Source organism: Lepus europaeus, assembly GCF_033115175.1.
Source record: "Lepus europaeus isolate LE1 chromosome 21 unlocalized genomic scaffold, mLepTim1.pri SUPER_21_unloc_4, whole genome shotgun sequence".
NCBI classification, from domain to species: domain Eukaryota; kingdom Metazoa; phylum Chordata; class Mammalia; order Lagomorpha; family Leporidae; genus Lepus; species Lepus europaeus.
In genome coordinates this window covers 168,671-195,788 of record NW_026909009.1, presented here as the reverse complement: position 1 = coordinate 195,788, position 27,118 = coordinate 168,671, and the positions used below count along the sequence as shown (strand labels likewise).

General features: G+C 48.4%; 1 protein-coding gene across 5 annotated transcripts in view; it reads left to right on the top strand.

Annotated features, from left to right (window-relative positions):
• Positions 1–23,156, top strand: part of LOC133754336 (general transcription factor 3C polypeptide 1-like) — an 81,955-nt gene extending 58,799 nt beyond the window's left edge. The window contains exon 3 of one of the 5 annotated variants that reach the window (XM_062184799.1): positions 22,952–23,156. In XM_062184799.1, the coding sequence (XP_062040783.1) occupies positions 22,952–22,982 (31 nt within the window). In that variant the 3' untranslated portion in view covers positions 22,983–23,156. Of the gene's footprint in view, positions 1–3,179; positions 6,224–22,951 lie in introns of those variants that run through there. The other 4 variants (XM_062184795.1, XM_062184796.1, XM_062184797.1 and 1 more) reach the window with 4 other exon arrangements.
• Positions 23,157–27,118: the final 3,962 nt, after the last annotated feature.

The following is a 27,118-nucleotide window of genomic DNA, read 5'->3' as shown; positions in this document are numbered from 1 at the left end:
CTGGGTCCCACGTCTAGGTTCACCTGCCAGGCCTGAGTTCTACTCTCCATTCTGTTCCGTCTGGTCCTTTTGGCTCTGGCTGGGTTAGCTAAGGGACTTTGCTGCTTTCTGGAAGGAGGAAGAGATTGTGCTGTCACTGTCTCTAAGTGGGCGTGTCCAGTATTAGATTTCTTCTAAGGAACACGCTGTGACTGGCGTCTGCCCATCTGAGTTGTGCTGCTTGTGTGGTTTTTACATGAAGATGTTACAACCACGAAGCCTCCAATGGCTTAATTTTGGTAGTGTGTTGATGTAGGCTCCATGGTGTTTTTACACCATGAATTGTTTCTATTCTTTACTGAATTTGATCAGGATTCGGCTCCACAGACACATAAACCCCTTAGTCTTATGATAGTGGGTCATGGTTTAACGGTTGGTGGATGACTTGAGGGTGGACAGCTGATCTAATCATGGTGCCTGGGAAATGTTTAGGTGATTGGGGCTTACCCTGGGAGAAGGCAGTTCCCCCAAGAGGCTTGGTTATCGAAACCCTGTGTCTCTCTGCTTCCTGGCTTGCTGTTGGGTCCCTGTCTGCACAGACACCAGCTGAATGGGTCTGTCCGATCTTGTACTGTGAACCTCCAAAAACATAAGCTGAAATAAACCTTCTTCCTTCCTAAGGAGCACCTTGCAGGCATTTTAGTTCAAGTAATGGAAAGCTGACTCACGCCCCCTGGAGCCACCAGGATGTCAGTGTCAGCTGGTTTTTTAAGGGATGGCTCCTGCCTTCCTTATTCTCCTGTCAACAGCCACCTGTGCCTTGGGACCTGAATGGGGGCTCACTGGCTGTGCATTTTCCTGGAAGGCTCCCCGGGAGTGAGTCTCCCCCGAGAGGATCCCCTGTGCCTGTTTCGTCCCTTCCTCTCCCCGAGGACAGGCTGGGGACCAGTGCTGCTTGGGCTGCCTGGTGGTGCCTGTGCTTGGAGAGGCTACAGGAGGATCCTGAATAGAAAATAATACAATTTGAAGTGAGGAACTTTGGCTGCCAACTCCAGGGCAGCCGGCCAGAAGATTCTCTCTCTCTCTCTTCCTGTGTCTGTTTGGGATACTTGTAACTCTAAAAATATCCATGGCTGCTGTGTACACTCGGGCAGGCTGAGCACTGCACGACTCCAGGGAACGTCACTGGTAGAAACCTTGATGTGAGTTGTGCACCCGTGTGGAGTGGGGACCCTGCAAGCTCTTGGCTTGGAATGGAGCCCAGAAGCGGAGAACTCACCCAGCCCTAGCCTCGCCCAGACTTCGGCCATTTTTATGTCACCTTCAGAAATTAATTCCTGTTCTGCTAGGATTGTTTGGTTGTTGTTGCTCCCCATTGACTCATGTTTGCCTTACGTAAGGACGTTTGAGAGGGAAGCTTCATATCGCGATTTGAAGTGGAAAACCAGAACAAGTTGCCATCGAGTAAAGAAACATAGACACATGCATCTTGTGTGTGCGTGCATGTGCACGTGTGCACGTGTGTATGTAAAGCAGAGATGATCCTACCGAAGTCTAGCTGGCTATGTCGGCCTTTTCTCACCCCTGTTACAATGGGTGCGATGGTAGGGGCAGGCTGGCGCAGAGCTGCAGGTTCTCCTGGAAGTGACCTGCAGGGTTGGGAGGGACAGAACAGTGACTGGCACCCCAGGAAGGCAGTGAGCGTAACTGAACGCCAACAATCCCCCAGGATGATTCCCCCCTCTCCCAACAAGGCACCTGAGGAAACCCTGGCCCATCCCCATGCTCCGCATGGTGGTCCACGCCTTTCCTAGCCTTGCTCCCTTGGGAAGTTGAATGCCACCGAGAGGAGCTTTTCTGAGGCTGGGCTGTTCTTCGATTGCTTGGACAGGTCTGTCGGGTTTGGTGCTGCCTCCTGGGTCCAAGCAGAATCAATGGCTTCCTTTCTATAAACTCTGAAATAAAGCATGAGGGCCCTGGAGCTAGAGGGCCTGCCTCCATCACATACTATGTCTGTGCTCTCTAGTAAAATCCTTAACCTCCTCGCACCTCAGTTTCTCCTTTCGTGCAATGGGAATAATAATAGTAGGTCCTGCACCTGCTGTGAGAATTAGACCAGCGAATGCACATGGAACTCGGGAACAGCACTGGGTCCATGGTACGCTCTTGGTCTCGGCCACTATTAGCGTTTTTGTAGCCAGGAATTGTGGGGCCCTTACCCTAGATCACGAGACTCAGGACTTGGCTGCCAGCTTCAGCTTGATGCCTGACGGGTGAGCTCTGAACACGCAGGCCTCCCTGCTGTTTGGCTTCTCCACCAGAAATGAGGGCGGTGCCTAATGATCGCCACTCCCTCCACCACCTGTAGCAGAGCTGGGGCGGGGGTCCCCCAGGAAAAGAGCAGGGAGGCATTGCTGGCCGTCATCTCACAGCGTCGCCGGAGTAGATCTGAGAAGGACTAGACAAGGGCCCCCTCTGTCCTCTCTCCTTGTAATTGCAGAAAGTACTTTCGCAGAGTGAGGCTGGACGGCTCGGGAGGGATCCCTGAGAGTGACAGAAAGGGGTGGAGAGGCGGGTGCTGGCCAAGACGCTGCCTCGGAGCCTCCCATGTTGGTGTCCAGCTTCTGAGTCCAGCTCCCTGCCCGTGTGCACCCTGGGAGGCAGCAGATGACGGCCCAAGCACTTGGGTCACTGCCACCCGCGAGGGAGACTCTGATGGAGCTGCAGGTCCCTGGCTTTAGCCTGGCCCAGCCCTGGCTGTTGTGACCATCTGGGGAGCAAATCAGCAGATGCAAGACCTCTCTCTGTCTCCCTCTCTCTCTCAGCCTTTCAAATAAATAAATAAATAAATGGTTTTTTAAAAAAGAGCAGAAATAAGACTGAGATATTGGAGAAAGAGATTTGCCTTGCTGTAACCAAACCCAACATATGGGTGGCATAAAAAAAATCACAATATCCTTTATTTATTATGCCTCCTTAAAAGACGATGATAATAATAGTCAATGCATACTGAGTCTTTACCATTTATTAAGTGTGAAGGGAACCCCAAAATCTTCATGGAAAATGGCATTAAAGGAGCAGATCATTTTGAAATCAGTGCATACAAGGGATCATGAGAAAGTTCACTGAAAATGCATATTATAAAAAAAAATTGTGTGTAGATTTCAATGCTTTTTTTTTTTTTTTTTGCACCAAAAAAGAGAAGAGAAACGAGCCCTACTGTCATCTGAGCCAGCAACAGTCCCCTTGGCTTAACTTCCCGGCGTGAGCCAACTGGAAGGGAGACACGGCCACACTCCCTCCAAGGCTTGGGACGGCGCCCGCGAGTACTCGCCAGACATTTGCCACCTGGAGTTTCAGGCGCCTCAGGAAGCATCCAGGAGTCTTCCTTCCATAGTCAACAGGGACCTGATGGACAACTCCACCCTGGAAGCGCAACTCAAAACAGCGTTGCAAGCCGAAGCCCTCCTGCTAGAACCAGCGACGCCACAGGCAACGAAATGCCACGGAAGACAGAACTCACTTTGAGAAGCGGGGTTAAATTCCAGCACGACGAGGGTGTCCGGGCCCTGCGGGGGACGTCCACCTGCCTCCCGGTCCTCAGGAGCATCCTTGTCCCCAGTGGACAGAGGGCAGTCACCTCCAGGACAGCCCTCGGGCTCAGGCTCGGGCTCAGAGGTGACGTCTTCTTCGATAGAGTCCTAGTCATTGCTGGGACAATCCCCCTGTCTCCTCTGTGCGTTTGCACTGAGTTCCAGGCTTCTTCTCAGCTCCTGCCAAAAGCCAGGAAGAGAGATGCACAGTGAGATAAGGCACTTGGCGGGCCGTTCTTCTGAAAGTCATTTGAACCAAAGATCTGTTTCCAGCGCACTCACCTTCCACAAGGTCAAAACCAAGAGCAGAGGAAAGCCAGCGACTCTCTGGCCAGAGCAGTGCTCACAGTACCAATGGCGGTGTTTGTATACCTGAGATGCTGTGTGTGTGTGTGTGTGTGTGTGAGAGAGAGAGAGAGAGAGAGAGAAAGAGGGATGACCCTTAGGCTTGGTAAAACAGACTGTCGGGGAGGGCTTTTGCATTTGGTACTCAGCTTATATCATTGCTTGAGACACCTCTATCCCCTATTGGAGTGCCTGGTTCGAGTCTCGGCTCCTCTGCTTCTGCTCCAGCTTCCTGGTACTGCACACCCTGGGAGGCAGCAGGTGATGGCTCAAGTACTTGGATCCCTGCCGCCCACACAGGAGACCCAGATGGAGTTCCAAGCTCCTGGATTTGGCCTGGCCCAGCCACAGGTGTGGTGAGCATCTGGGGGAGTGAACCAGTAGATGGAAGACCTCGCTGTGTCTTTCAAATAAAAGTGAAAATAACTAGATAAATGCATACTTAGAAACACAAACATACATACAAACATAAACTCATACAAAACAGATTGTGGAGACCTATCCTCAGATTCTCTAACTCAGTGGGGCCTGAGAATTTACATTTCTAAGAAGCCAATGATGCTCAGGCTGCTGGTCCCAGAAGCCAGCTCTGCAAATGAAATCCCAAGGGCCTCCAAACGACCCTGAAAGTGCAGCCGGTGAGACGCCGGCAGGGAGCTGCTGGTGGCTGTCCTGCCTCTAGCAGGGTGCGGCACAGCATCTAAATGTGAAATGTCAGAACATTTCCCACTTGACTGTAACTGCCTGCGGATTTTTTTTTTTTTTAACGATGCTTTTGTCTTCTTGGGATTATAGGCCAAGCGTTAATATTTTTACTTTAGAACTTAACTATTAACTGCTGGATAAAACAAATGTTTATGTTTCTTTTTTCTTCCTGAGACTGTAGGTCAGGCATTAAGAACTATACTTAGAGTGACCAGAAAAATGTAGCATCCAAACCAGGACATTTCTCTGAAAGGGGAAAAAAAGGCTTGGTTAAATTTGTGATGAGATGAAAGAGGATAAACTGAACAGCCAGGGAGAGCCAGTACGTGGAGTCAACCTAGCTCTACTAGCCCTATAGCCCTTGTCGTATCTATCATACTTCTGGAGAAATGAGAATCAATCGGTGAAGGCTTGATGATTGACCAATAAACCTTTATATTTATGGTAGGCTGAATAATGGCTCCTCAAAGATACTTAGATTCTAATCTCTAGAACTTGTCAGTCAGAGAAGGCTTAGGAGGAAGTGAACTCCATATAGAAAACCTGAAATATGTCAGGGAAATCATCCTAAAATGACTGCTTGATAGAAAGACAGACATTGGGGCCGGCACTGTGGTATAGTGGGGTAAAGCTGCTGCCTGCTGTGCCAGCCTCCCATATTGGTGCCGCTTTGAGTCCCGGCTGCTCCACTTCTGATCCAGCTCTCTGCTATGGCCTGGAAAGCAGTAGAAGATGGCCCAAGTGCTTGGACCCCTACACTCATGTGGGTGACCTAGATGAAGCTCCTGGCTCCTGGCTTCAGCTCTGCCCATCCCTGGCTGTTGTGGCCATCTGGGGAGTGAACCAGTGGATGGGAGACCTCCCTCCCTCTCCCCCCCACCCCTCTCTCTGCCTCTGCTTCTCTGTAACTCTACCTTTCAAACTAATTAGATAATTAATTGAAATACAGACATCAAAGGTGCCGCTGTTGAGGGCTCAGGTCCGGGGAACCGGAAACTGGGGGAGAGGGAACCCTGCTAGGCGGCAGCAAAGCCCTCACGGAACTGTGCCTGCAGTTACAGGCTAAGCACACTGGTAAGTGATGAGCCTGGAAATGGACTCAGCAGGTTTCCACGGAAGGTGTTGAAGTTGCTTCTACCAGCTGAGAGTAGGAGGCAAGAGCAGAGAGACTGGAGGAAGAGCTGCTAAGGGAAGAGGAACTAGGATTTGACGATTTGGGCGACTCTCAGCTGGTCCAGGCTGCAAAAAGATGTGATGATTAGGAGCTTCGCTGTCAGAAAGTGTGCTCTGGCAGAAAATCAAGTGGGTGGTGCACTACCTGTGGCTAGAATCCCAGGAGGGACCAAAGTTCAGAGTGTCCAAGTACATAGTGGGCTCTTTGTCCAAGAGATAGACGGGGCCCACCGATCTCCGTCAGATCACTCTTAGAGGATTCCCAATTAGGCTCACAGCAGACTTCTCATCAGAAACCCTACAAGCTAGAAGGGAATGGCGAGACATAGCCCAGGTACTAAGAGAGAAAAACTGCCAGCCCAGAATATTATATCCTGCAAAGCTCTCATTTGTGAATGAAGGTGAAATTAAGACTTTTCATAGCAAACAGAAACTGAAAGAATTTGTTGCCACTCATCCTGCCCTGCAAAAGATGCTTAAAGATGTGTTACACACAGAAACACAGAAACATGGTCACCAATATGAAAGAAGGTAAAGGAAGGAAACCTCACAGCAAAAGATCACAGGAAGCTCAATTTCTCTTTGACATAGAATTAAACTCTGATGCTCTGTTAAAGCAATGTGTTAAAGTAATCTATTATGTTCTCTTGATGTCTGTTAAATTCTAATTGTTCAAAAACAGCTGAATTTTTATTAAGAGCTATGGGTTATTTAAATATGTGCTTTTTTCAAAAATTTGAATAATCACCTTGTAACAATGATCAAATTTGGTCTATGTTATGTCATGATTTTAAGAAATCTTATTTCAACCAGATATTTTGGATTTTGAGCCTTCTTGGCATTCTTGACAGGCATTCAAAAAATCAAAGTTTCAAACAATCTGGTCTCTAAAATTTCCAGTAAATGCTGGACTTTGGTTTTTCCAGTTTGGGCCCAACTGAAAAAATCGAAGGACCTATGTCTCTCATCTTATAGAGACACCAACTAATCAGTCTATTTGGAGTATATTAGAAGTACTGTCAAGATGTGATGTGGTACCAGACTTTAAGTTTCTATAATGGAAAATGCTATTAATACAAATGTTTGAGAATTAAAAAGTCTAATGATCTTGTGTTACTAAACATGATAGTTATCTTAATGAGAAAGCCCCAGAGGCTTAAAGGGTTAAATACTTGTAAAATCCTACAGGTGCTTTCAAAAATACTGTGAAGTAAGCAAGTGCCTCTTGGTGGTTGATGAGTTTATAATTTTAAACATGGCGACTTAAAGTCTTTTGTCATCCACAGTTATATATGATCTGCTGCTCATAAAACTAAAGCGTTGTTGGTTCTGTGTTTAGCTGTCCTCCTATAGGTTCCTATGGACTTTTTCCAGCCACTTATATTGTATTCAGTACTTTGGGATGGCTCTGTAAACAGATGAAGCCAATAATGTATTAACAGTACCAACTGAGAGAAAGTATGGTTAACTGAGGTTACTAAAAAGAAAAAGCAATTCAAATCAATTGGCAATCTACAAAAAGAGTTAAAGATTTTAAAAGCTATTATTAAAATTGATATATTGGTCTATTATGCTATATTATATGTGTGTACATATTGTATGTCCACATGGGAAAATTTTATTAAGAGTTTTATTTTAAATGGCTTATAGATAAGATTGTCCATAAATTTAAGCTGCTAAAATCAATCAAAGATACATTTTAATTTGTGGGACCTGAATCTGTGTATCATATGTTTTAGACTTGTTGGTAGAAACCTTAGAAAAACTACTACAGAACATGCCTGTGACTATAGACTTGTAGTTCAGGCCACCGAAGATTAGAGATGGGACACGGGCACTCCCTTGACTTGCATCGTCTGGTCTGCTTTAACACAAACCAGGAGGAAAAGAAAGCTCGGCATCAGAAGCAATGGGTGGCAGGCCTATTAATGGCTGATCTGTACAGTGATCTGCCCTCAAGGAGACCCAACAGGCCAGTCCACTGCAGTGGCTTTCAATGTGGTAAGCCTGGGCTTCAGCAGAAGTCAGCTTGTGAAGAGCCCTGGCAGCTCTGCCAAGAGTTGGATCACTGGAAATGGACCTGCCCTGGAGTCGAAGGATGCCCAGGTCAGAGCCACAGATCTTATTGGCTCTAAGCTGAAAAGCCCTTCACTCAGCCCAACTTCCAAAGGGACCACTGCAGCTGAGGGGATGGTCAAGTAGGGTCAGCAACATTGCAGGCAGAACTGTAAATTTCTTGTTAGAGATGCCACCTGCCTTTACCTGGCCAGCTCTCCTCCCAGGCCAGCCAAGTAATGAAAGTCAACAGAGTGCCTTCCCCTAGGAGGTTCACACCTCCCTTAGGATGTACCCCATGTGAAGAGATAGATAGGTCTGGGCCTCTGAACTTACAAGGCCTAAAGCCCACCAGATTATTATCAAGCCCCTTCCATCAGGTTCTATTTGCCTCTCAATCAGAAAACTTAATTGTAGCTTAGACAGCACCTTGCTTAGCTCCTCTAATAATGACTCTGTCCTTTGTTCTAGGCCCTGTCTAGTGCACTTGGGCCTCATTCCTTTGTAATCATAACCTCTACTCTACCACCAATGGCTCTACTCCCAACCTGTGTGTACTGATGGTCCTCTTCCCCACTTAATGCTGTATAATTGTTCAAACCTGGTAAATGCCACTCTTAGGATCATTGGTTACTATCCTCACTCTGTCTTTTCTGACCTTGTCTAAATATGATCAGAGTCGGCAAACTTGGAAGGCTTCCATAGCCTTGGCAACTCATGATGACAGCCTAGGATGGTTACTGGCACCATAAACTAGAGTGTCAATTTGTTGGGTCAACAACAGGAGCCACTGTGCACTTGCTCCTCATGTGGGATCTCTGTCTTTAATGTGCTGTACATTGTGATTTAATGCTATAACTAGTACTCAAACAGTATGTTTCATTTTGTGTTTCTATGTGGGTGCAAACTGTTGAAATCTTTATACTAAATTGATCTTCTGTATATAAAGAGAATTGAAAATGAATGTTGATGCAAATGGAAGGGGAGAGGGAACGGGAGAGGGGAGGGTTGCGGGTGGGAGGGAAGTTATGGGGGGGGGGGAAGCCATTGTAATCCATAAGCTGTACACTGGAAATTTATATTCATTAAATAAAAGTTTAAAAAAAAATGCAAAAAAAAAAAAAAAAAAAAGATGAGTACTCTATGCCCCCTCCGGATCCACTTCTGTATGTAGGGTATGAGAATTTACATTTTTAATAAGCAGCCCCAGCGATTCTGATATGGGTGGTCTGGAACTGTATTTTAAGAATCTCTAAGCTAGATAACAATAACTAAGGGCTTGATTTAGCAGATGTGCTGAGAACTTTGTGCCCAAAAGAGAATGATTATTCTTTTAAAATATCATAGAGGATTCATAAAAATGATCTGGTTGACCACAAACAAAACCTTAAGAAAGGGACCAGCGCTGTGGTGCAGTACATTAATCCTCCACCTGCAGTGCCAGCATCCCACGTGGGCACCAGTTCGGGTCCCGGCTGCTCCTCTTCCGATCCAACTCTCTGCTATGGCCTGGGAGAGCAGTAGAGGATGGTCTGAGAGCTTGGGCCCCTGCACCCGTGTGGGAGACCCGGAAGAAGCACCTGACTCCTGGCTTCAGAATGGCATAGCTCTGGCCATTGCAGCCATTTGGGGAGTGAACCAGTGGATGGAAGACCTTTCTCTCTGTCTCTGTCTCTATCTGTAACTCTACCTCTCAAATAAATAAATTGGTTAAAAAAAAAAAAAAAAGCCTTAGTAAACTCCAGGAAGATACAAACAGGCCATTCTCTGATTACAATGTAGTAAAAATGAGAAATTAACACAAAAGGATAGTAAAAAATCAAACAAAAACTATTTACTGGGCCGGCGCCATGGCTCAGTAGGCTAATCCTCCGCCTTGTGGCGCCGGCACACCGGGTTCTAGTCCCGGTCGGGGTGCCAGATTCTGTCCCGGTTGCCCCTCTTCTAGGCCAGCTCTCTGCTGTGGCCAAGGAGTGCAGTGGAGGATGGCCCAAGTGCTTGGGCCCTGCACCCCATGGGAGACCAGGAGAAGCACCTGGCTCCTGCCTTTGGAACAGCGCGGTGCGCCGGCCATAGCGCGCCTACCGCGGCGGCCATTGGAGGGTGAACCAACGGCAAAAAGGAAGACCTTTCTCTCTGTCTCCCTGTACTGTCCACTCTGCCTGTCTAAAATAAATTTAAAAAAAAAAAGAATGAACATTATTCGAAAATCTGAAAATAACAAATGCTATAAATATAAATATCATTATTTAAAAAAAAACTATTTACTTAGAATGTTTAGAAAAATTTCCCTAAACATGGATAAGAAAAACAAACCCTGAAGTCACAAACCAATTAGAAATAAAAGACAATGAAAGCACTACACAGTAAAATTTGTGAGGCAAGGACAAAGCTATACAAAGAGGAAAATGTATAACCTTAAAATTCATACGCTAGGAGACTGAAAATAAATATAATTTATGAACCAGGATTACAGGGGTGAGGGTGGAAAATCCTAAAATTAAAGCAGAAATTAAACCCGTATTTTACTCAGTTTTCCTCTGAGCCGTGTGAATATTGTTTAACAAGAAAGCATTTACATATTGAGTGTTATTTTAAAAAGGCTACAAAATGATGTGAAAATGCCTAAGAACTCTAAGTAGACTACACATGCAGGCCATAAAGAAGATGCTCCATTCTCACATCAGTTCAGAGGTCATTACGTCATAGAGTTTGTTAGGCAGTTTCACATTATTTTGTAGCCTTTTTTATAACATCTAATACAAAAGTATTAATAATATTCAAGGGACTGGTGTTGTGGCATAGCAGGTAAAGCTGCTGCCTGTGACACCGGCATCCCATATGGGCGCCGGTTCTAGTCCCGGCTGCTCCACTTCTGATCCAGCTCTCTGCTATGGCCTGGGAAAGCAGTAGAAGATGGCTCAAGTGCTTGGGCCCCTGCACCCACATGGGAGACCCGGAAGAAGCTCCTGGCTGCTGGCTTCAGATCAGTGCAGCTCCGGCCGTTGCAGTCATCTGGGGAGTGAACCAGCGGATGGAAGACCTCTCTCTCTCTCTCTCTCTCTCTCTCTCTCTCCCCCTCTCTCAAAATAAACAAATCTTTAAAAAAAAAAAACAGTCAAACAACTCAGAAGAAAACTGAGCAAAATACAGAAAGCTCTCTCCACCCTCTGGTCCACCAGATCCGGCCTTCTGTTTTTCCACACTTCATGACTTATCATCCGTTTATTCATGTGTCTATTGCTCTATCTCATGTCATTTCTGCTTTTACCTTACCCTCTCCTCCACCCTCAGCCTTGCAACTTGGCTCCTGAAGTCAAATGTTTAATGAAGACCAGAACGCGCTTAATCCTGCGGGGCTTGTATTTCTACATGGTGACAGCTGGCTACCACTGTCCTGCACAGCCCTCTCCACTGCCCACCAGACCATGCCCTGGGCCAGGTTTGTTACTTGTTACACACCTAACTGCTTTTTTTTTTTTTTTAAGATTTTATTTATGTATTTGAGAGGTAGTTACAGAGAGAGAGGGAGAGAGGGAAAGACAGAGAGAAAGGTCTTCCATCTGCTAGTTCACTCCATTGCTAGTTCACTCCCCAGATGGCCACAATGGCCAGAGCTGAGCCGATCCGAAGCCAGGAGCCAGGAGCTTCTTCCAGGTCTCCCACGTGGGTGCAGGGGCCCAAGGACTCGGGCCATCTTCCACTGTTTTCCTAAACCATAGCAGAGAGCTGGATCGGAAGTGGAGCATCCGGGACTCGTATCAGCACCCGTATAGGATGCCGGCACTGCAGGCGGTGGCTTTACCCACTCGTGTGATTTAAAAGTCTTTTAGGGCAGACATTCCATCTAGCAATTCCGACCCCCACATCCCACATGGGAGGGCCTGGGTTTGTTGCCTGGTTCTGCTCCCCATTCCAGCTTCCAGCTAACAATACACACCCTGGGAGGCAGCAGCTAAGGACCGAGTACTTGGGTCCCTGGTCACCCACGTAGGAGACTCGGAATGAGTTCCCAGCAGCCAGCTTCAGCCTGGCACGGCCCTGGTTGTTGCCAGCATTTGGGGAATGCACCAGCAGATGGGAGATTTCTGTCTGTCTCCCTCTGTCTCTCAAGTAAATGAAATAAAATGCCTAAAACGGTTCTTTGAAATTATCATCATGTGCCCCAAATTCCAATATTTCAGAATCCAAAATGTATCTCTCAACTGACTCCTCTACCAGAAGCAGCACAAAAATCTTTGTCGTTTTACGGGTCCTGATTCATGGTTTGGCAAATACTGTCACTATAATTATAACATAGTGATGTGATGATTGAACTCGGCTTGTGTGGGCTGGCCAGGATGTCTAACCAACAACTCCCTCCCTCCCTCCCTCATTGATTCAATCAATCAACTATTCAATTCATTTGCTTAACAAAGATTTGCATACTCCCTCTATGCCAGGCACTTTTCTAGGGACCAGAAACACGGCAGCTCATCTCTGTTCTCTATAAAGCTTAGATCTGGATCGGGGAGGAATGTTTCAGGCCCTAAATGTATACCTTACAAATGACCTACAGAAATAGACCACAGGGTGCCGGCATGGGCATGGTGGTACAGTGAGTGAAGCCACCTCTTGCAGTGTTGGCATCCTATGTGGGCACTGGTTCGAGTCTGGCTGCTCTACTTCTGATCCAACTTTCTGCTATAGCCTAGGCAAGCAGTGGAAGATGGCACAAGTGCTTGGGTCCCTGCACTCATGTGGGGGACCTGGAAGAAGCTCCTGGCTTCTGGCTTCGGCCTGGCCCAGCCTGACTGTTGCAGCCATTTGGGGAATGAACCAGCATATGGAGGATTCTTTCTCTCTCTTTCTGCTCCTGCCTCTCCTGACTTTGAAATAAATAATCTTTTAAAGAAAATAGCTCTTGGGTGGGTAAGGGCTCCATGAACTATGATGTATCCTCTACTCTATGGCTATTATCATACAGGAATAGGGTTTTCCTTTAAACTTGACCCAGAATTTATGACTTCAGACCTGGCAGGCATAGGAAACATAACCTAACCTCCCAAAACCTCCAGAGGACTGTGTGACTTGGCCAAGGTCTCCAGGCTTGCTGAGTCTAGGCCACTTGCTGTCTACTCCCCCAGGTAGGAACTGCAAGTCCAATGCCTTCAGAAGATGTAAGGTGATATAAAACATCCAGGGGAGTGGTGGCGTGGAGACCAGGGACAACTTGAGACGCGTGCTCAGAATAAGTTTCCTAATTCGCAATAAAGCAGCACCAGCAATGAGCTCAGCTCCCCGCCAGGATGGCTTACAGGTCTGGGGGCTGAGGCTGGCCCTGTTAGTCCAGGTCCAGGTCTGAGCCCTGCCCTGTGGCCATACCCCCTCCCACTGAGCACTCATTTCTGTATTTCAGCATATCTTTTCCAAGCCCTAAGAATTTTTTAAAAATTTTAAAAAGGCTTTCCTACATGCCTCTATTTTCTCCGGATTATTTTCCCTCAAGTTTGAGCCATATTTTGAATGTGACCAAAGTTAAAAAAGAAAAAAAAATTAACTGACACATTAATGCCTTCACATGACACAACATTAATTTTTTAATTTATCTAAGTTTACCTTTTTTAATAGTAAAGACATAGATTAATTTTATATGAAAATGTCTCAGGAATATCTCAGGACTTTCTTGCCTTCTAGAATGTACAGTAAGGGTGGGTGTTTGCATTGTGGCTAGGATGCTGCCTGGTTCGTGTCCCACCTCCCCTGCTTCAGACCAGCTCCCTGCTCATGTGGACCCTGGGAAGCAGCAGACGACGGCTCAAGTACTTGGGTCCCTGCCACTTACAAAAGAGAATCAGATGGAGCTACAAGCTCCTAGCTTTGGCCTGGTTCATCCCTGGCTGTGGTAGGCATTTGGGGGAATGAACCAGTGGACAGAAGAACTCTATTTTTGTCTCACTCTTTCCATCTCTTTAACTTTCAAATAAAATTTAAATAAATAAGTAACTTTTAAAAAGATGTATTTATTTATTTGAAAGGCAGAGTTACAGATAGGGAGAGAGGGAGAGTCAGAGAGAGAAGTCTTTTCCATCTACTGGTTCATTCCCCAAATGGCCGCAATGGGCAGAGCTGGGCTGATGTAAAGCCAGGAGCAAGAGCTTCTTCTGGGTCACCCACACTGGGGCAGGGCCCAAGCACTTGGGCCATCTTCTACTGATTTCCCAGGCCACAGCAGAGTGCTGGATCAGAAGAAGATCAGCCAGGACTCGAACCGGCACCCATTTGGGATGCTAGCACCACAGATGGAGGCTTAACCTACTACACCACAGCACTAACCCAATAAGTAAATTTTAAAAGTTCTGTAGTTCCCCCATACATGGGCGATGTGTTCTAGGACCCCCAGTGGATCTCTTTAAACCACCAAACTCTATATATACTATATTTCTCCTTATACATACATACCCAAGATAAAGCATAATTTATAAATTAGGCACAAATAAGAGATTAATACAGCAACTAACAATCAAATAGAACAACTATAACCATATGCTGTAATAACAGTTCTATGAATGCGCTTTCTCTTGCATGTGCTATACCTCAATGGTCAATCTGATAACTGAGACAGCCCCCAAGGAGTAACAGATGGGCAGCACAGACAGCGTGGATGCGTGGACAAAGAGATGATCCCCACCCACCCACCAGGCGGGACAGAAGGGGACAGTGTGAGTTCTTGTCCCGCTACTCAGAACAGCATGCAACTGAAAACTGATGAACTGTTTATTTCTGGAATGTTCCATGTATTATTTTCACACCTCAGCTGACCTCAGATAACTGGAACCACGGAAAGTGAAACCACAGATAAGAGGGAAATTGCTGTAGCTTGAAGTCATTTAGTCTTTTCTTGATACTAATGGTCAGTGATTTGTGTAGAAGTTGACCTATAGTGAGACGTTGTCAACAGCAATTTTTTTTTCTTGTCTATGTTTTTCTGTGACTTCATCTCCCACCTGAATTTCCAGAAGTGTAGGATATGGTTCCAAAGAGCAGGGCAGACCCTGCCCCCAACCCTCCCCTGCGAACCTCTGTGGATCTGTGTTGTTTTCACACTTTTTAGTCATCCTAATTTGGCATGACGCAGAAGAGTTGTTAACTTTGATTTTTAAACATCTTTCTTCTGTAGTTCCCCAAATCCAAGCCACAGAGTTCAAAGTACTCGGAAAATGTTCCTTCCATGTGAGGTGTGCTCTAATCTTCAGGCTGCTGGATCAAAATCCCTGGCAGCTCTTTTGTCAAAAAATGTGTTACCTTTTAGACACCAATTCTGTTAGCTCAAAAACCAGCCTAAAATATGCAACATTAAAATTTTTATTTATTTTTATTTCATTTGAAGGCAGAGAGAGAGAGAGAGAGAGAGAGGGAGAGAGAGAGAGAGAGGCAGACACATAGAGATCTTCCATCCACTTGGGTTTACTCCCCAAGTGCCTATAAAAGCTGGGGTTGGGCCAGGCCACAGCCAGGAGCCAGGACCTCAATGTAGGTCTCCCCTGGGGGGTGGCAGGGATCACCATCCGGTGCCTCCCAGGTGCACACCAGCAGGAAGGTGGAACTGGATGTGGGGGCAGGACTGGAACCACAACTCTCTGGTAAGGGCTGTGGGGGTACCACGCAGTGTCTTAAGCACTGTGCCAAATGCCAGGCCCTAAGATCTCGTCTTTAGCAAACATCCCAAGTGGTGCCTGTGCGTGTCAGATCTTGAGGACCGCCGCTCTCCTTTCCTTCTAACCGTGGTTCTCGAACACTGCTGCAAAGCCAGACTCGTGGGAGGGACAGGACAGAGTCCCAATCAGAACCTCCAAGGGACAGGCCCGGCACGGTCGTGTTTTCCGTGATTGTTTTTTTGCTCTAGATTTGGAGCTGCTTGTGCCATTTCACGCACAGTTTGTAAGGAGCAATCCGGAGAGGTCCCATCTATCCTCGGCCCAGTTTCTTGTCAGGGTAATGTCTTGTAACAACAGTAGTACATCATCACAACTGGGAAACTGGCATTGATACACATTCCTAGTAGGTGGTTAAACTACGTCTCTCCTCTCACTTGCCTTGTGCCTCTGCTTCTACTGATATACCTCTTTTTTTTTTTTTTTTTTTTTTTGACAGGCAGAGTGGATAGTGAGAGAGAGAGAGACAGAGAGAAAGGTCTTCCTTTTTGCCGTTGGTTCACCCTCCAATGGCTGCCGCAGCCAGCACACCGCTCTGATCCAAAGGCAGGAGCCAGGTGCTTTTCCTGGTCTCCCATGGGGTGCAGGGCCCAAGCACTTGGGCCATCCTCCACTGCACTCCCTGGCCACAGCAGAGAGCTGGCCTGGAAGAGGGGCAACCGGGACAGAATCCGGCACCCCGACCGGGACTAGAACCTGGTGTGCCGGCACCGCAAGGCGGAGGATTAGCCTGTTGAGCCATGGCGCCGGCCATATACCTCATTTCTTTAATCTGCTAGTGTTGTATTTAATTTTACTTATTTATTTGAGAGACAGAGAGAGAGAGATAGCCAGAAAGAGAAATCCCAAACAGTCCAGGGGCTGAAGCCAGAAGCCAAGAATTCAGTCCCATGTGGGTGGCCGGAACTCAGTCACCTGAGCCACCCTGGTGCCTCCCAAGGTCTGCATTAGCAGGAAGTTGAGTCCAGAGCAGAGCTGCGCCTCTTGGTGTTACAATACGGGATGCAGGCAGGCAACCTCACCTATGTCCTAACTGCTCTGCAAAATGCCTAACCTGCTTTTTTTTCCCTTTCTATTTTGAAACCATGTAAAAGCACAGAAAATTGATCATGATCGTATAATTAACACCCAGATACCCCTAGCCTGCGTTCGCCAATTACCATGTTGCCACATTCGTCCCCTGCTTTCCCCTCTTCCGTGTTATATACATAACCTTCATTCTGACCCATTGACGCATGGCTGCTGACCACACAACCCCTCATGCCTGCACTCTTCAGTGTCCCAAGCACAGGACATTCACTCGTCACAAGGCTACCGTTAGGCTTCGCCGACAGCCTGGGGGTCCCCTAGAAGCCCATGAGTTGAAGGCTTGGTCCCTAAAGCCTTAGGTAAATGGTCAACGGATTAAGGGGGGAGACTGGATACAATTCTGGAGTCCAAAGGTGGGTCTTCTAGGAGGTCCTTTGGGTGTGGCCTTGGGAGAGGCCTGGCTATCAGCTGACTTCAGCCTAGCTTCTCTTTCTCTTCCTCACTCCCCACAGGCTCCCCCCTCCATACGTGTCCCACCACTATCAGGTGCCACACTAATGAGGCCCTGAGATCTTGGACTGTGAATGGCCCAAACCGCAAGCTGAAGTGAGCTTTCTTCCTTCCTGAGTAGCTCCTCTCACGTCTCTAGGTTGTAGTAACAAAAGCTGAGTAATATAGCCATGGTACCATGAATGCATGCAGGAAATGTAATGTTGATGCAGTATCATTTTCAAGGCCTTGTGAATTTCGGGAAACCACCCTTCAGTGGAGCAATTCCTCTGACCACGTTGCAGGAGGGTGAACTCGCTGTACCTACCTTTCATCGGGTGCGGCCCCAAGCCTTTCTCAGGTCTCAGGCCACTGGTGTCTGCAAAGACCCCAGGCCAGTTGGTTTGTAAGCTGTCCTTCAACTTGGGTCTGTCTGGTTGTTTCCTCATCGGGTTTCATTTTTGAAAAACATTTTTCATCTACATTCTCAGCTACGGCTTCACTGGGGAGCTATTTGGCTAAGGAGAGGTTCCCTCTGTTATGGCTTAAACACTGTGAAGCCGGCGCCGTGGCTCAATAGGCTAATCCTCCTTCTTGCGGCGCCGGCACACCGGGTTCTAGTCCCAGTTGGGGTGCCGGATTCTGTCCCGGTTGCCCCTCTTCCAGGCCAGCTCTCTGCTGTGGCCCAGGAGTGCAGAGGAGTATGGCCCAAGTGCTTGGGCCCTGCACCCCATGGGAGACCAGGAGAAACACCTGGCTCCTGTCATCGGATCAGCGCAGTGCGCCGGCCGCAGCGGCCATTGGAGGGTGAACCAACGGCAAAGGAAGACCTTTCTCTCTGTCTCTCTCTCTCACTATCCACTCTGCCTGTCAAAAAAATAAATAAAATAAATAAAAAAATAAATAAAACACTGTGAAGCCTAACTGATGGATGGCTACCTCTGAGCACCTCACCCCCAGGCAGAAGATCGATAATATTCACAACAGACTGTGGCACAACCTCAAGCAAATGCAGGCCTGGGTCGTTCCAAGCCTGTCACTGCTCATTCCAAGGAACAGGGAATCGTGGTGCCCGGGGTTTCTCTGAGGCCTGAGTGAACAACATCACTTCTTCCTTCTTCAATTTTTTCAAACTGTAACATGGAGCCGGAGTTTCTTCTAGGTCTCCCATGTGGGTACAGGAACCCAAGTACCTGGGCCATCCCCCAATGCTGTCTCAGGCACATTAGCAGGGAGCTGGATCAGAAGTGGAGCAGCCAGGACATAACCGGCACCCACATGGGATGCCAGCGTGGCAGGCCAGCGGCTTAACCTGCTACGCCACGATGCTTGTCCTGATAGTTAGCATTTAACTCTCAGGTCTGATGTAGTGATGGATGGTACATCCTCAATGTGGTGCTTAGCACTCAGTACACGTTCATGTACTGTGAGCTCTTGCTCTCATTTTTAAAACCATCATGAAGAAAAGGCAACTGACAGGAGAAATTATTTGTAAACTATACAACTGATAAAGGATTAATAATCAGAGTATATAAAGAGATCAAGAAACTCAAAAACAATAAAGCAAACAACTCAGTTAAGAAATGGGGAAAGGACTTGAATAGGCATTTTTCAAAAGAGGAAATCCAAATGCCCAACAGACACATGAAAAAAAGGTTCAGGATCACAAACTATCAGGGAAATGCAAATCAAAACCACAATGAGGCTTCACCTCACCCCAGTCAGAATGACTTTCATACAGAAATCAACAAACAACAAATGCTGGTGAGGATGTCAGGAAAAAGGTACCCTAATCCACTGTTGGTGGGAATATAAACTGGTATAGCCACAATGGAAGACAGTATGGAGATAACTCAGAAATCTGAATATCAACCTACCATATGACCCAGCCATCCCACTCCTGGGAATTTATCCAAGGAAAATGAAATCAGCATATGAAAGAGTGATCTGTACCCCCATGTTAATTTCAGCTCAATTTGCAATAGCTAAGACATGGAATCAACCCGAATGCCTATCAATTGAAGATCAGATAAAGAAATTATGGGATATGTACACCATGGAATACTACACAATGGTTAAAAAAAAAAGAAATCCTGTCATTTGCAACAAAATGAATGCAACTGGAAAACATCATACTTAGTGAAATAAGCCAGTGCTAAAAGGACAAATTCCATCTCTTCTCCCTGATCTGTGATAACTAATGGAGCACCTAAAAGGTAATCTATAGAAATGAAATTGACACTTTGAGATGCAATGACTTTGTATAGCCTTTGTCTCAACTGTTAATGAACAGTTTTTTTCATACTATTTGTCGAACTCTTTACTTAGTACAGAGTTAACCGTATGTGCGTAAAGTTAATTGAAAATAGATCTTGGTGAGGCCGGCACTGTGGTATAAGCAGGTAAAGCTGCTGCCTGCAGCACCAGCATCCCACATGGGCACCAGTTTGAGTCCTGGCTGCTCCACTTCCAATCCAGCTCCCTGCTAATATGCCCGAGAAAGCAGCAGAGGATGGCCCAAGTCCTTGGACCCCTGCACTCACATGGGAGACTGGGAAGCAGCTCCTGGCTCCTGGCTTCTGCTAGCCCAGCCCTGCCCTGCTCCTTGAGGCCATTTGGAGAGTGAACCAATGGATGGAAGATTCTTTGTCTCACCTCTCTCTCTCTCTCTCTCTCTCTCTCTCTGTAACTCTGCCTTTCAAATAAATAAATAAATCTTTTTAAAAAGAAAACAAATCTTAGTAAAAAATAAGAATGGGAATAGTAGAGTGAGGAGGAAGAAAGGTGGGAGTGTTGGTTGGGAGGGTGGGTATGGTTGGAAGGATCACCATGTTCCTAAAGTTGTATTTATGAAATGCATGAAGTTTGTATTCTTTAAATCAAAAGTTTCTGGGGGGAAAAAAACATTGCCAAAAAAAAATTCATGTGTTTTAAGTCTTCTGGTGGGCAGGCCAGAGTTTTTTCTGTTAGAGCCAAATCCTTTTGTTAATCTATGTGGTTGTCACAGAAGCTCTCGTGGGGCCCATCTTCTGCCCCAGCAGCTTGGCTATGGGAGAAGTGCTGGCAACTTCCTGCTTAGGGTGCTGGGACTCCACCTTACCATTACACCCTGAGAAGTTAAAAGGATTCTTTCTCTGTACTGCTGGGAGGGTCAGGCCCTTGTAGGTTCAGAAGGGAGAAATTAAAGTCACAGGGTGTGGTGCCATAGAGACAAGCACAGAGACCTAGGCATGGTAGAAGCAGCCTACAGTCCTGAAGATATGAGGGAGGTATCATTCTTCTTTTGGGGCCCCTGCCTCCCCTCTCTGTCTCCTCACCCTCTGCTCTCACTCCCAAAGGTGAACTGATTGCACTCTTGCTGTCCCGGCGCCACTGCAGGCACAGCCAATACCAACACCAGGATTCAAACTCATGCTACCAACTCCCAAAACAGCGCTCTGACCCAATGAACTGCATGATGGTTGGGGGAGTGCTGGCATGGAAAGATAGCTATGGGATGTTGTCAAGTAAATAAAGTACAATCATCAAATGGCATGGATAGTACAATCCCTTTATATTATGGTAATATTTTTTTTTTTTACAAAGGTACCCAGTTAAGGGTTATTACATGGTAGTCCCAAATGGCAGAAGTATCCAAGCAATGGAACTGCCTTAAAAGTGGTCCCTCAGGGGTAGGTGTCCCGCACAGTGGTTAAGCTGCTGCTTGGGATGCCCACATCCCATATCAGAGTCCTGGGTTCGAGTCCTGACTCTGCTTTTGATTCCAGCTTCCTGCTCATGTGCACCCTGGAAGGCAGTGGTGATGACTCAAGTACCTCAATCCCTGACACCCACCTGGGAAACCCAGGTGGGAGTTCTGGGATCCTGGATTCAGCTTGGCCCAGCTCTGGCTGTTGTAGACATTTGGAAAGCAAACCTGTGAATGGAAGATCTCTTTGTCTCCGCCTTTCAAATCAAACTAAATAGATAGATGAATAAATACAATATTATGAAAAAGCAATCCCGCATTTTTCAAGAATCACTGTTGAAATGGATGAAGGACAACTGCAGAGATTTGCTACAGGGCCCTGTGGGGTGGGGTGCGCTGATCACAGGGGACAGATGCTTGGCCCTGAGAGCTGTATGCATCTGTAATGACGTTGAATGGTGATCGTGGGAAGACCCCTGGGCCGCCAGCTCCAGAACCCACACGATGGGAACAGACTCCTGAAGGTTTCCAGGAGACGTCCATGGGATGGGGGTCACACCTTCCCCTTATTTCTCTTGCTCTTGGATAACTCCACTGGGGGAACATCAGGGGACCGGGACATCCCTGGTTGACTTTCCTTAGGTGCAAGGACACCTTTCATTTTTAGTCTGGAGGGTTTAAACCAGCTGACTCACAGTGAGTGAGAGCCCCACATCATCCCAGCCCTCAAGCCCTGTGCAACCTGATCCATGCCTGCTTCCCTGGCCGCACCTCCTCTTCCTCACCGTGCCCCCGCTCTGTAACCACGCTGGCCTCCTTGCCAGCGTTCCACCTCGGGCCTCTTCACCTGCTCCTCCAGGGGCCTGGATGCTCTGCTCTGCGTGGCTCACTCTCTCCCTTCTTATGGTCTCTACCACGATATCACCTCAGCTCTCTTTCTTAGAAGTCCCCACCACCTCCTGATCTATACTCATTTACCATCTTTTTATAATTCTTTTATTTTGAAAGGCAGAGACCCAGAAGATATGGACATACAACACACACACACACACACACACCAATGCCCACAACAGCTGGGGCTGAGCCAGGCCAAAGAAGCCAGGAGCCAGGAACTCCACCTGGATCTTCCACATGGGTGGCAGGGACCCAACTACTTGAGTCCTCACCTGCTCCCTCGCCTTCCAGGGTGCTCGACAGCAGAAAGCTAGAATCAGGAACAGAGCTTGAACTCAAGACCAGGCACTCTGCTGTGGGATGCAGGTGTCAAGTGGCATTTTTTTTTTTTTTGAAGTTTTATTTTATTTATTTGAAAGAGTTACAAAGAAAGGCAAAGCCAGAGAGAGAGAGGGTTCTTCCATCTGCTGGTTTACTCCCCAAATGACCGCAACAGTCAGAGCTGCACTGATCTGAAGCTAGGAACCAGGAGCTTCTTCCGGGCCTCCCATGTGGGTGCAGGGGCCCAAGCACTTGGGCCGTCTTCTGCTTTCCCAGGCCATAGCAGAGAGCTGGATCAGAAGTGGAGCAGCCAGGACTCGAACCAGTGCCCATATGGGATGCCGGCACTGCAGGCGGTGGCTTTACCCACTATGCCACAGTGCCAGCCCCTCCTAAGTGGCATTTTAACAGCTGTACCAGATGCCTGCCCCATCATCCGTCTTATCTGCAGTGTTGAGAACTTGGTGGTGGGGACTGCGGCACACCGGGGAACACACACCTGTCCAAGGGGACACCCGCTCCCCAGCCCCACTCATTGCTATCGTAGAAGAAAGTGGCTCCTAAGCCTTCTGATTTTTCAGCGCAAGCCCCTGGCTCAGGCTTTCACACAGCATCTCCTGAGTCTTAAATGTCAGCTAGGAAATCACATCTTTGAAAAGCACCGTGCAGGTCGGCGGGGTGGAGGCCAGGAGAACATGTCTGCAGCACACAGGTTTGTGAACGCACAGCCACGGGGAAATTGAAGTTCACGGAGGGTCTGATTGAAGGCAAAGAGGCCGGTGTGTTTCAACAGCGAGGGTCGGAAGACAAGTACCTACGCGGACACGCATTTCCTATTGCTCCATTGTGGGCTGCACTTGCAAACAGTGAGAGGCGGCTGAGTGTGTGTGCCCACGCTTTCTTTTTCTTTCCCTATTCCATCTGCATCCCTGAAGGCTTCTGCCATCCCCGGAAAACTAGTGCTGCCATTTGCCTCTTTTATTTAGCAGGAAATTTCCAAGGGGAAATGCACTGTGAAGCCTTAAGGAGAGCCCCCTCAAGATGGGGTTTTTGGAAAAAGGGAGAGAAAGAAATACAATCAAGCACTCACAGGGAAGAAAATGAAATGCTGGCAGAGCAGCAGCCATGCCAATTCTGAGCAGGTGCACAGAGGAACACTAACGGAACCCAGGAGCAGGTGAGGGAGCCTTATGGGGCAGGGAGCTTGGGAGCTTGCGTAGGAGGGACTGCGGGCTCACCGCACAGCAGGTGCTGGATGCCTGGCCGACGGCAGACTGCTACAGCCCCTTGTCTGCAGGGCACAAACGCATACTGGGGCATGGACGCGAGGCCGGCCCTGCGGCAGGTGCAACGTGGCTGAGGATCAGCCTCCCCAACAGACGAAGGCAAACGCACGGCTCCGTTTGCTCACTCTGATTCTGAGCAGAGGACAAAAGCATACTGTGTGTGTGTGCATGTGTGTGTTGTGTGGCCGGAGTTTTCAAGTCGACGAAGACCACAGCTTTTCCTACTGCTCAATTCCCGTTTCACCGGTGGGCCAGAGAAACAAGGACACGGAGTCGTTCCACAGGCAAGGACAAGGACTCTTTGTTTTTGAGGAAGACAAAAATTTGCAATTTACTCCCAGCCCCCTGGGACCCCCCACGTGGAACAACAAGGTGAGGCCCGCTTCTCGCCTGGCCCTCCATCATCAGCAGACACGGCAGTGCAGACACGCCACGGAAAGCAGACACATGTTCCCTGGACCACAGGCCACTCGCCTGGATGCCCACTTTCATTCTGTAAAAGCAGTTTGGGGGCATGGAAGCGCCGGGCGGAAGTGAGGCTTGGGCCCTGTGGTGAGGCTGTGCAATCTGCCCATTGCCCAGGGGCCAGCTTACCAACTTGACCATCACTTGCCATCTCTGGAGAATTCCACCTGTGCGTAACCAGGTAGACAATCTACTCACATACTCTTGACTATAAAAGCAATGCTCTCGGGGTAAATGCCAGGTAACCATCCTCAGGCACCCCCTCACCTCATTCCACATCCCATTGCTCTCCTATGCCTGCTCCCCAAATAAGCCCAGCCTCACACCCACTACACTTGCTGTTCCCTCTGCCTGGAATGCTTTTCCCATTGCTGCTTCCCAAGCTGCGCCTGCTTACCCATCACCATTCAGCTGAAATGTCATACCTAGGAGAGGCCCTCCTTCCCTCTCTCCCATACCATCTTACTGTCCTACCTTCCTGAGAATACATCAGTACCTGAAATGATCTCACTGCTTGTTCCTTTGGTTTTCTTTATGGTCTGTCTCCCGTTTGGAGAATAATAATGTAAGTTGTTTAAGAATAAATGTCTCAGCAGTTCTGTCCATTGCTCTGTCTCTGGTGTCTGGGACAGAGCCTGAAGCCCAATAACAGGTGCACGACAGATGCCTGCTCAAGGCAAGACTGGGATACACGAGGGGACTTGCAGAAGTTTGGGGAGGGGTGGGCATTTAGCCTAGTGGTTAAGGCACAGCGTAGGAGGCCCTCATTCCATGTCGCAGTGCCTGGGTTTGAGCCTGCCTCTGGCTCCTGACCCTAAGCTTCCTGCTAGTACCTTTCCCGGGGGGCAGCAGGTGATGGTTCAAGTGAAGCCACCCACACGTGGCTTCAGACTACGATTAGCTTCAGTGGGGCCCTGGTCCCAGCCATTGTGGGCATTTGGGGTGTGAACCAGCAGATGCGAGCGAGCTCTCTCTCTGCTTCTCAAGGAAATAATTTTTAAAAAGTTTAAAGTCCATAGAAAAATTGAATTGAAAGATTCTTATTTTTTGCATTTTTTTCCTACTCTGTGTTCCCATGAACTTAGGAAGACTCCCTCCTACTACTGCAGTTGAGAGGATATGGCAGTCTGAGTACGATGGGAGTGAGCAGCTGGCAAAGTCACGCACTGACCACGAGGACCCTGAGCCACAGCAGTTTGTGCTTGCGTTCTCTGCTGCCTACGGCGGTAACAGTGCACGTCTACATATATAGACAGACTGAGTGCCAGCTCTGCCCGCCTACCTTTCCCCACTAAACTCTGACCCAGGGCGAAGTCACTCCCTCTGGGGAGCCTTCCTGGACGCCAGTCCCCTCCTCCCTTCCCCCCATGCTTTGTCCTCACTCCTCAGCTGCTCTGTGCCATCGAGGGGCTATGTGGGGTATCAGACCCCAGCCTCACTGACCTGGGGACACCGGCATCTAGCACCCAGCCCACGTGCTCATCAAAGTGTGTTGAGATGAATACAGGAGGGAGGGACCCAGGTGCGAGTGAGGACAATGGCATGAATAACTGATGGAAAGTGTCCCAAGGGCCACCGGAGCCCTGAGCTCAGGGCACAAGGCCACGGCCAATCCCTACCTGTGGACGATCCCCAGAAACATCCATGGTCTTGGCATCGGCATCCTCAGTCGACTCAAAATCTTCCGAGTAGTCCCCGGGGGGTTCGATGTGGAGCCTCGAGCCGGCTTCTGTTCGGATCTGCACCGATCTCTATGCACAAAAATTGAGACAGCTTCAGAGATGGGGGTAGTGAACGTCTGTGTTCCTCCCAGGGACGTGGACTAGCATGGGAGGGGCTGAGCACAGGAGTCTGGCGCAGCTGGGGGGTCTCACACAGGCCGGCACCACGTGGGTCGGGCCACCTGGGCTCAGAAGTCTTCACTGCCTCTTACTGGAACTTCCCAAGTATGTGCCGCAGAGTTCTTAAAAACAACCTTTCTGGGGCTGGCGCTGTGGCGCAGTGGCGCAGTGGCGCTGTGGCGCAGTGGGTTAAAGCCCTGGCCTGCAGTGCTGGTATCCCATATGGGCACCGGTTCTAGTCCCAGCTTCTCCTCTTCCAATCCAGCTCTCTGCTATGGTCTGGGAAGGAAGTGGAGGATGGCCCAAGTCCTTGGGCCCCTGCACTCGCATGGAAGACCTGGAAGAAGCTCCTGGCTTCAGATCGGCCCAGCTCCAGCCATTGCAGCCATCTGGGGAGTGAACCAGTGGATGGAAGACCTCTCTCTCTGTCTCTACCTCTCTCTGTAACTCTTTCAAATAAATAAAATAAATCTTTTTTTTTTAAAAAAAAAAACCCTTTCCATTTGAGATGATCAGGCCTTTGGGAAGTATTCAGCTTCTCAAAAAGGGCCTTGTGAGCAAGTGATTTTGATCATTTTTTGGGGGCGGCACTTTGGCGTAGCAGGTAAGGCTGTCACCTACAGTGCCAGCATCCCATATGGGTGCCAGTTCAAGTCCTGCTGCTCCACTTCCAATCCAGCTCTCTGCTGTGGCCTTGGGCCCCTGTACCCACGTGGGAAACCTCGAGGAAGCTCCTGGCTCCTGGCTTTGGATCAGCTCAGCTGTTAACGGTCATTTGGGGAGTGAACCAGCAGATAGAAGATCTCTCTCTCTCTCTCTCTCTCTCTCTCTCTCTCTCTCCTGCCTCTGCTTTTCTGCAATTCTGCCTTTCAAATAAATAAATAAATAATCTTAAAAAAAAGATCATTTTGTGAGTTCAAGATCAGCCTAGGTTTTGTCTCTCCACTCCGGGCTCCCCCCATGATCATCGTCCACACCTCCTACGAGCAGCCTACGTGGATGCCAGCCCATGGGGCCTCCTGAGCCTGAACAACAACCTGCAAACCAGAAGCTGAAATAAACCTTCTCTTTCCCAAGACACTGTTCTGGGCTGCTTTATTTAGAGCAACACAAAGCAGAATTAATACACCTGGTGTGGCAGGCTGTGGGCTGACACCCAATATCCATGTCCCCTTCTCCTCCTGCACTGAGCTCCCAGAATCCCCTGCGGCTGGGCAGGAGCCCCGAGGTGCAGGTGGGAGGCAGGATGGGTGCCTGTTCTAGGCTGTGCCCTTAAAAGGAAGAAGCTCGGCTCCCCTGGCCCTGGGTGGAGGAGGCAGTGAGCTGTCCGGGGCTGTGGGGAGGGAGGGACATCTGGAAGATGCCACGGCACAGAGTTGGTGCCTGGCTTCTCCCATGATCCCCGGGCTGCCTGCTCCTGCCTCAGCCGTGTCCTGCCAGAGACATGAGCTTCTGTGCTGCTCAAGCCTGCGTGACCGGGGCCCTGCTGTGAGAGCAGCCAGGCCTGTGCCCTCATGGAGAAAGGCAGAGTCCTCTGTGATGCAGCCCATGGCCCCACTTC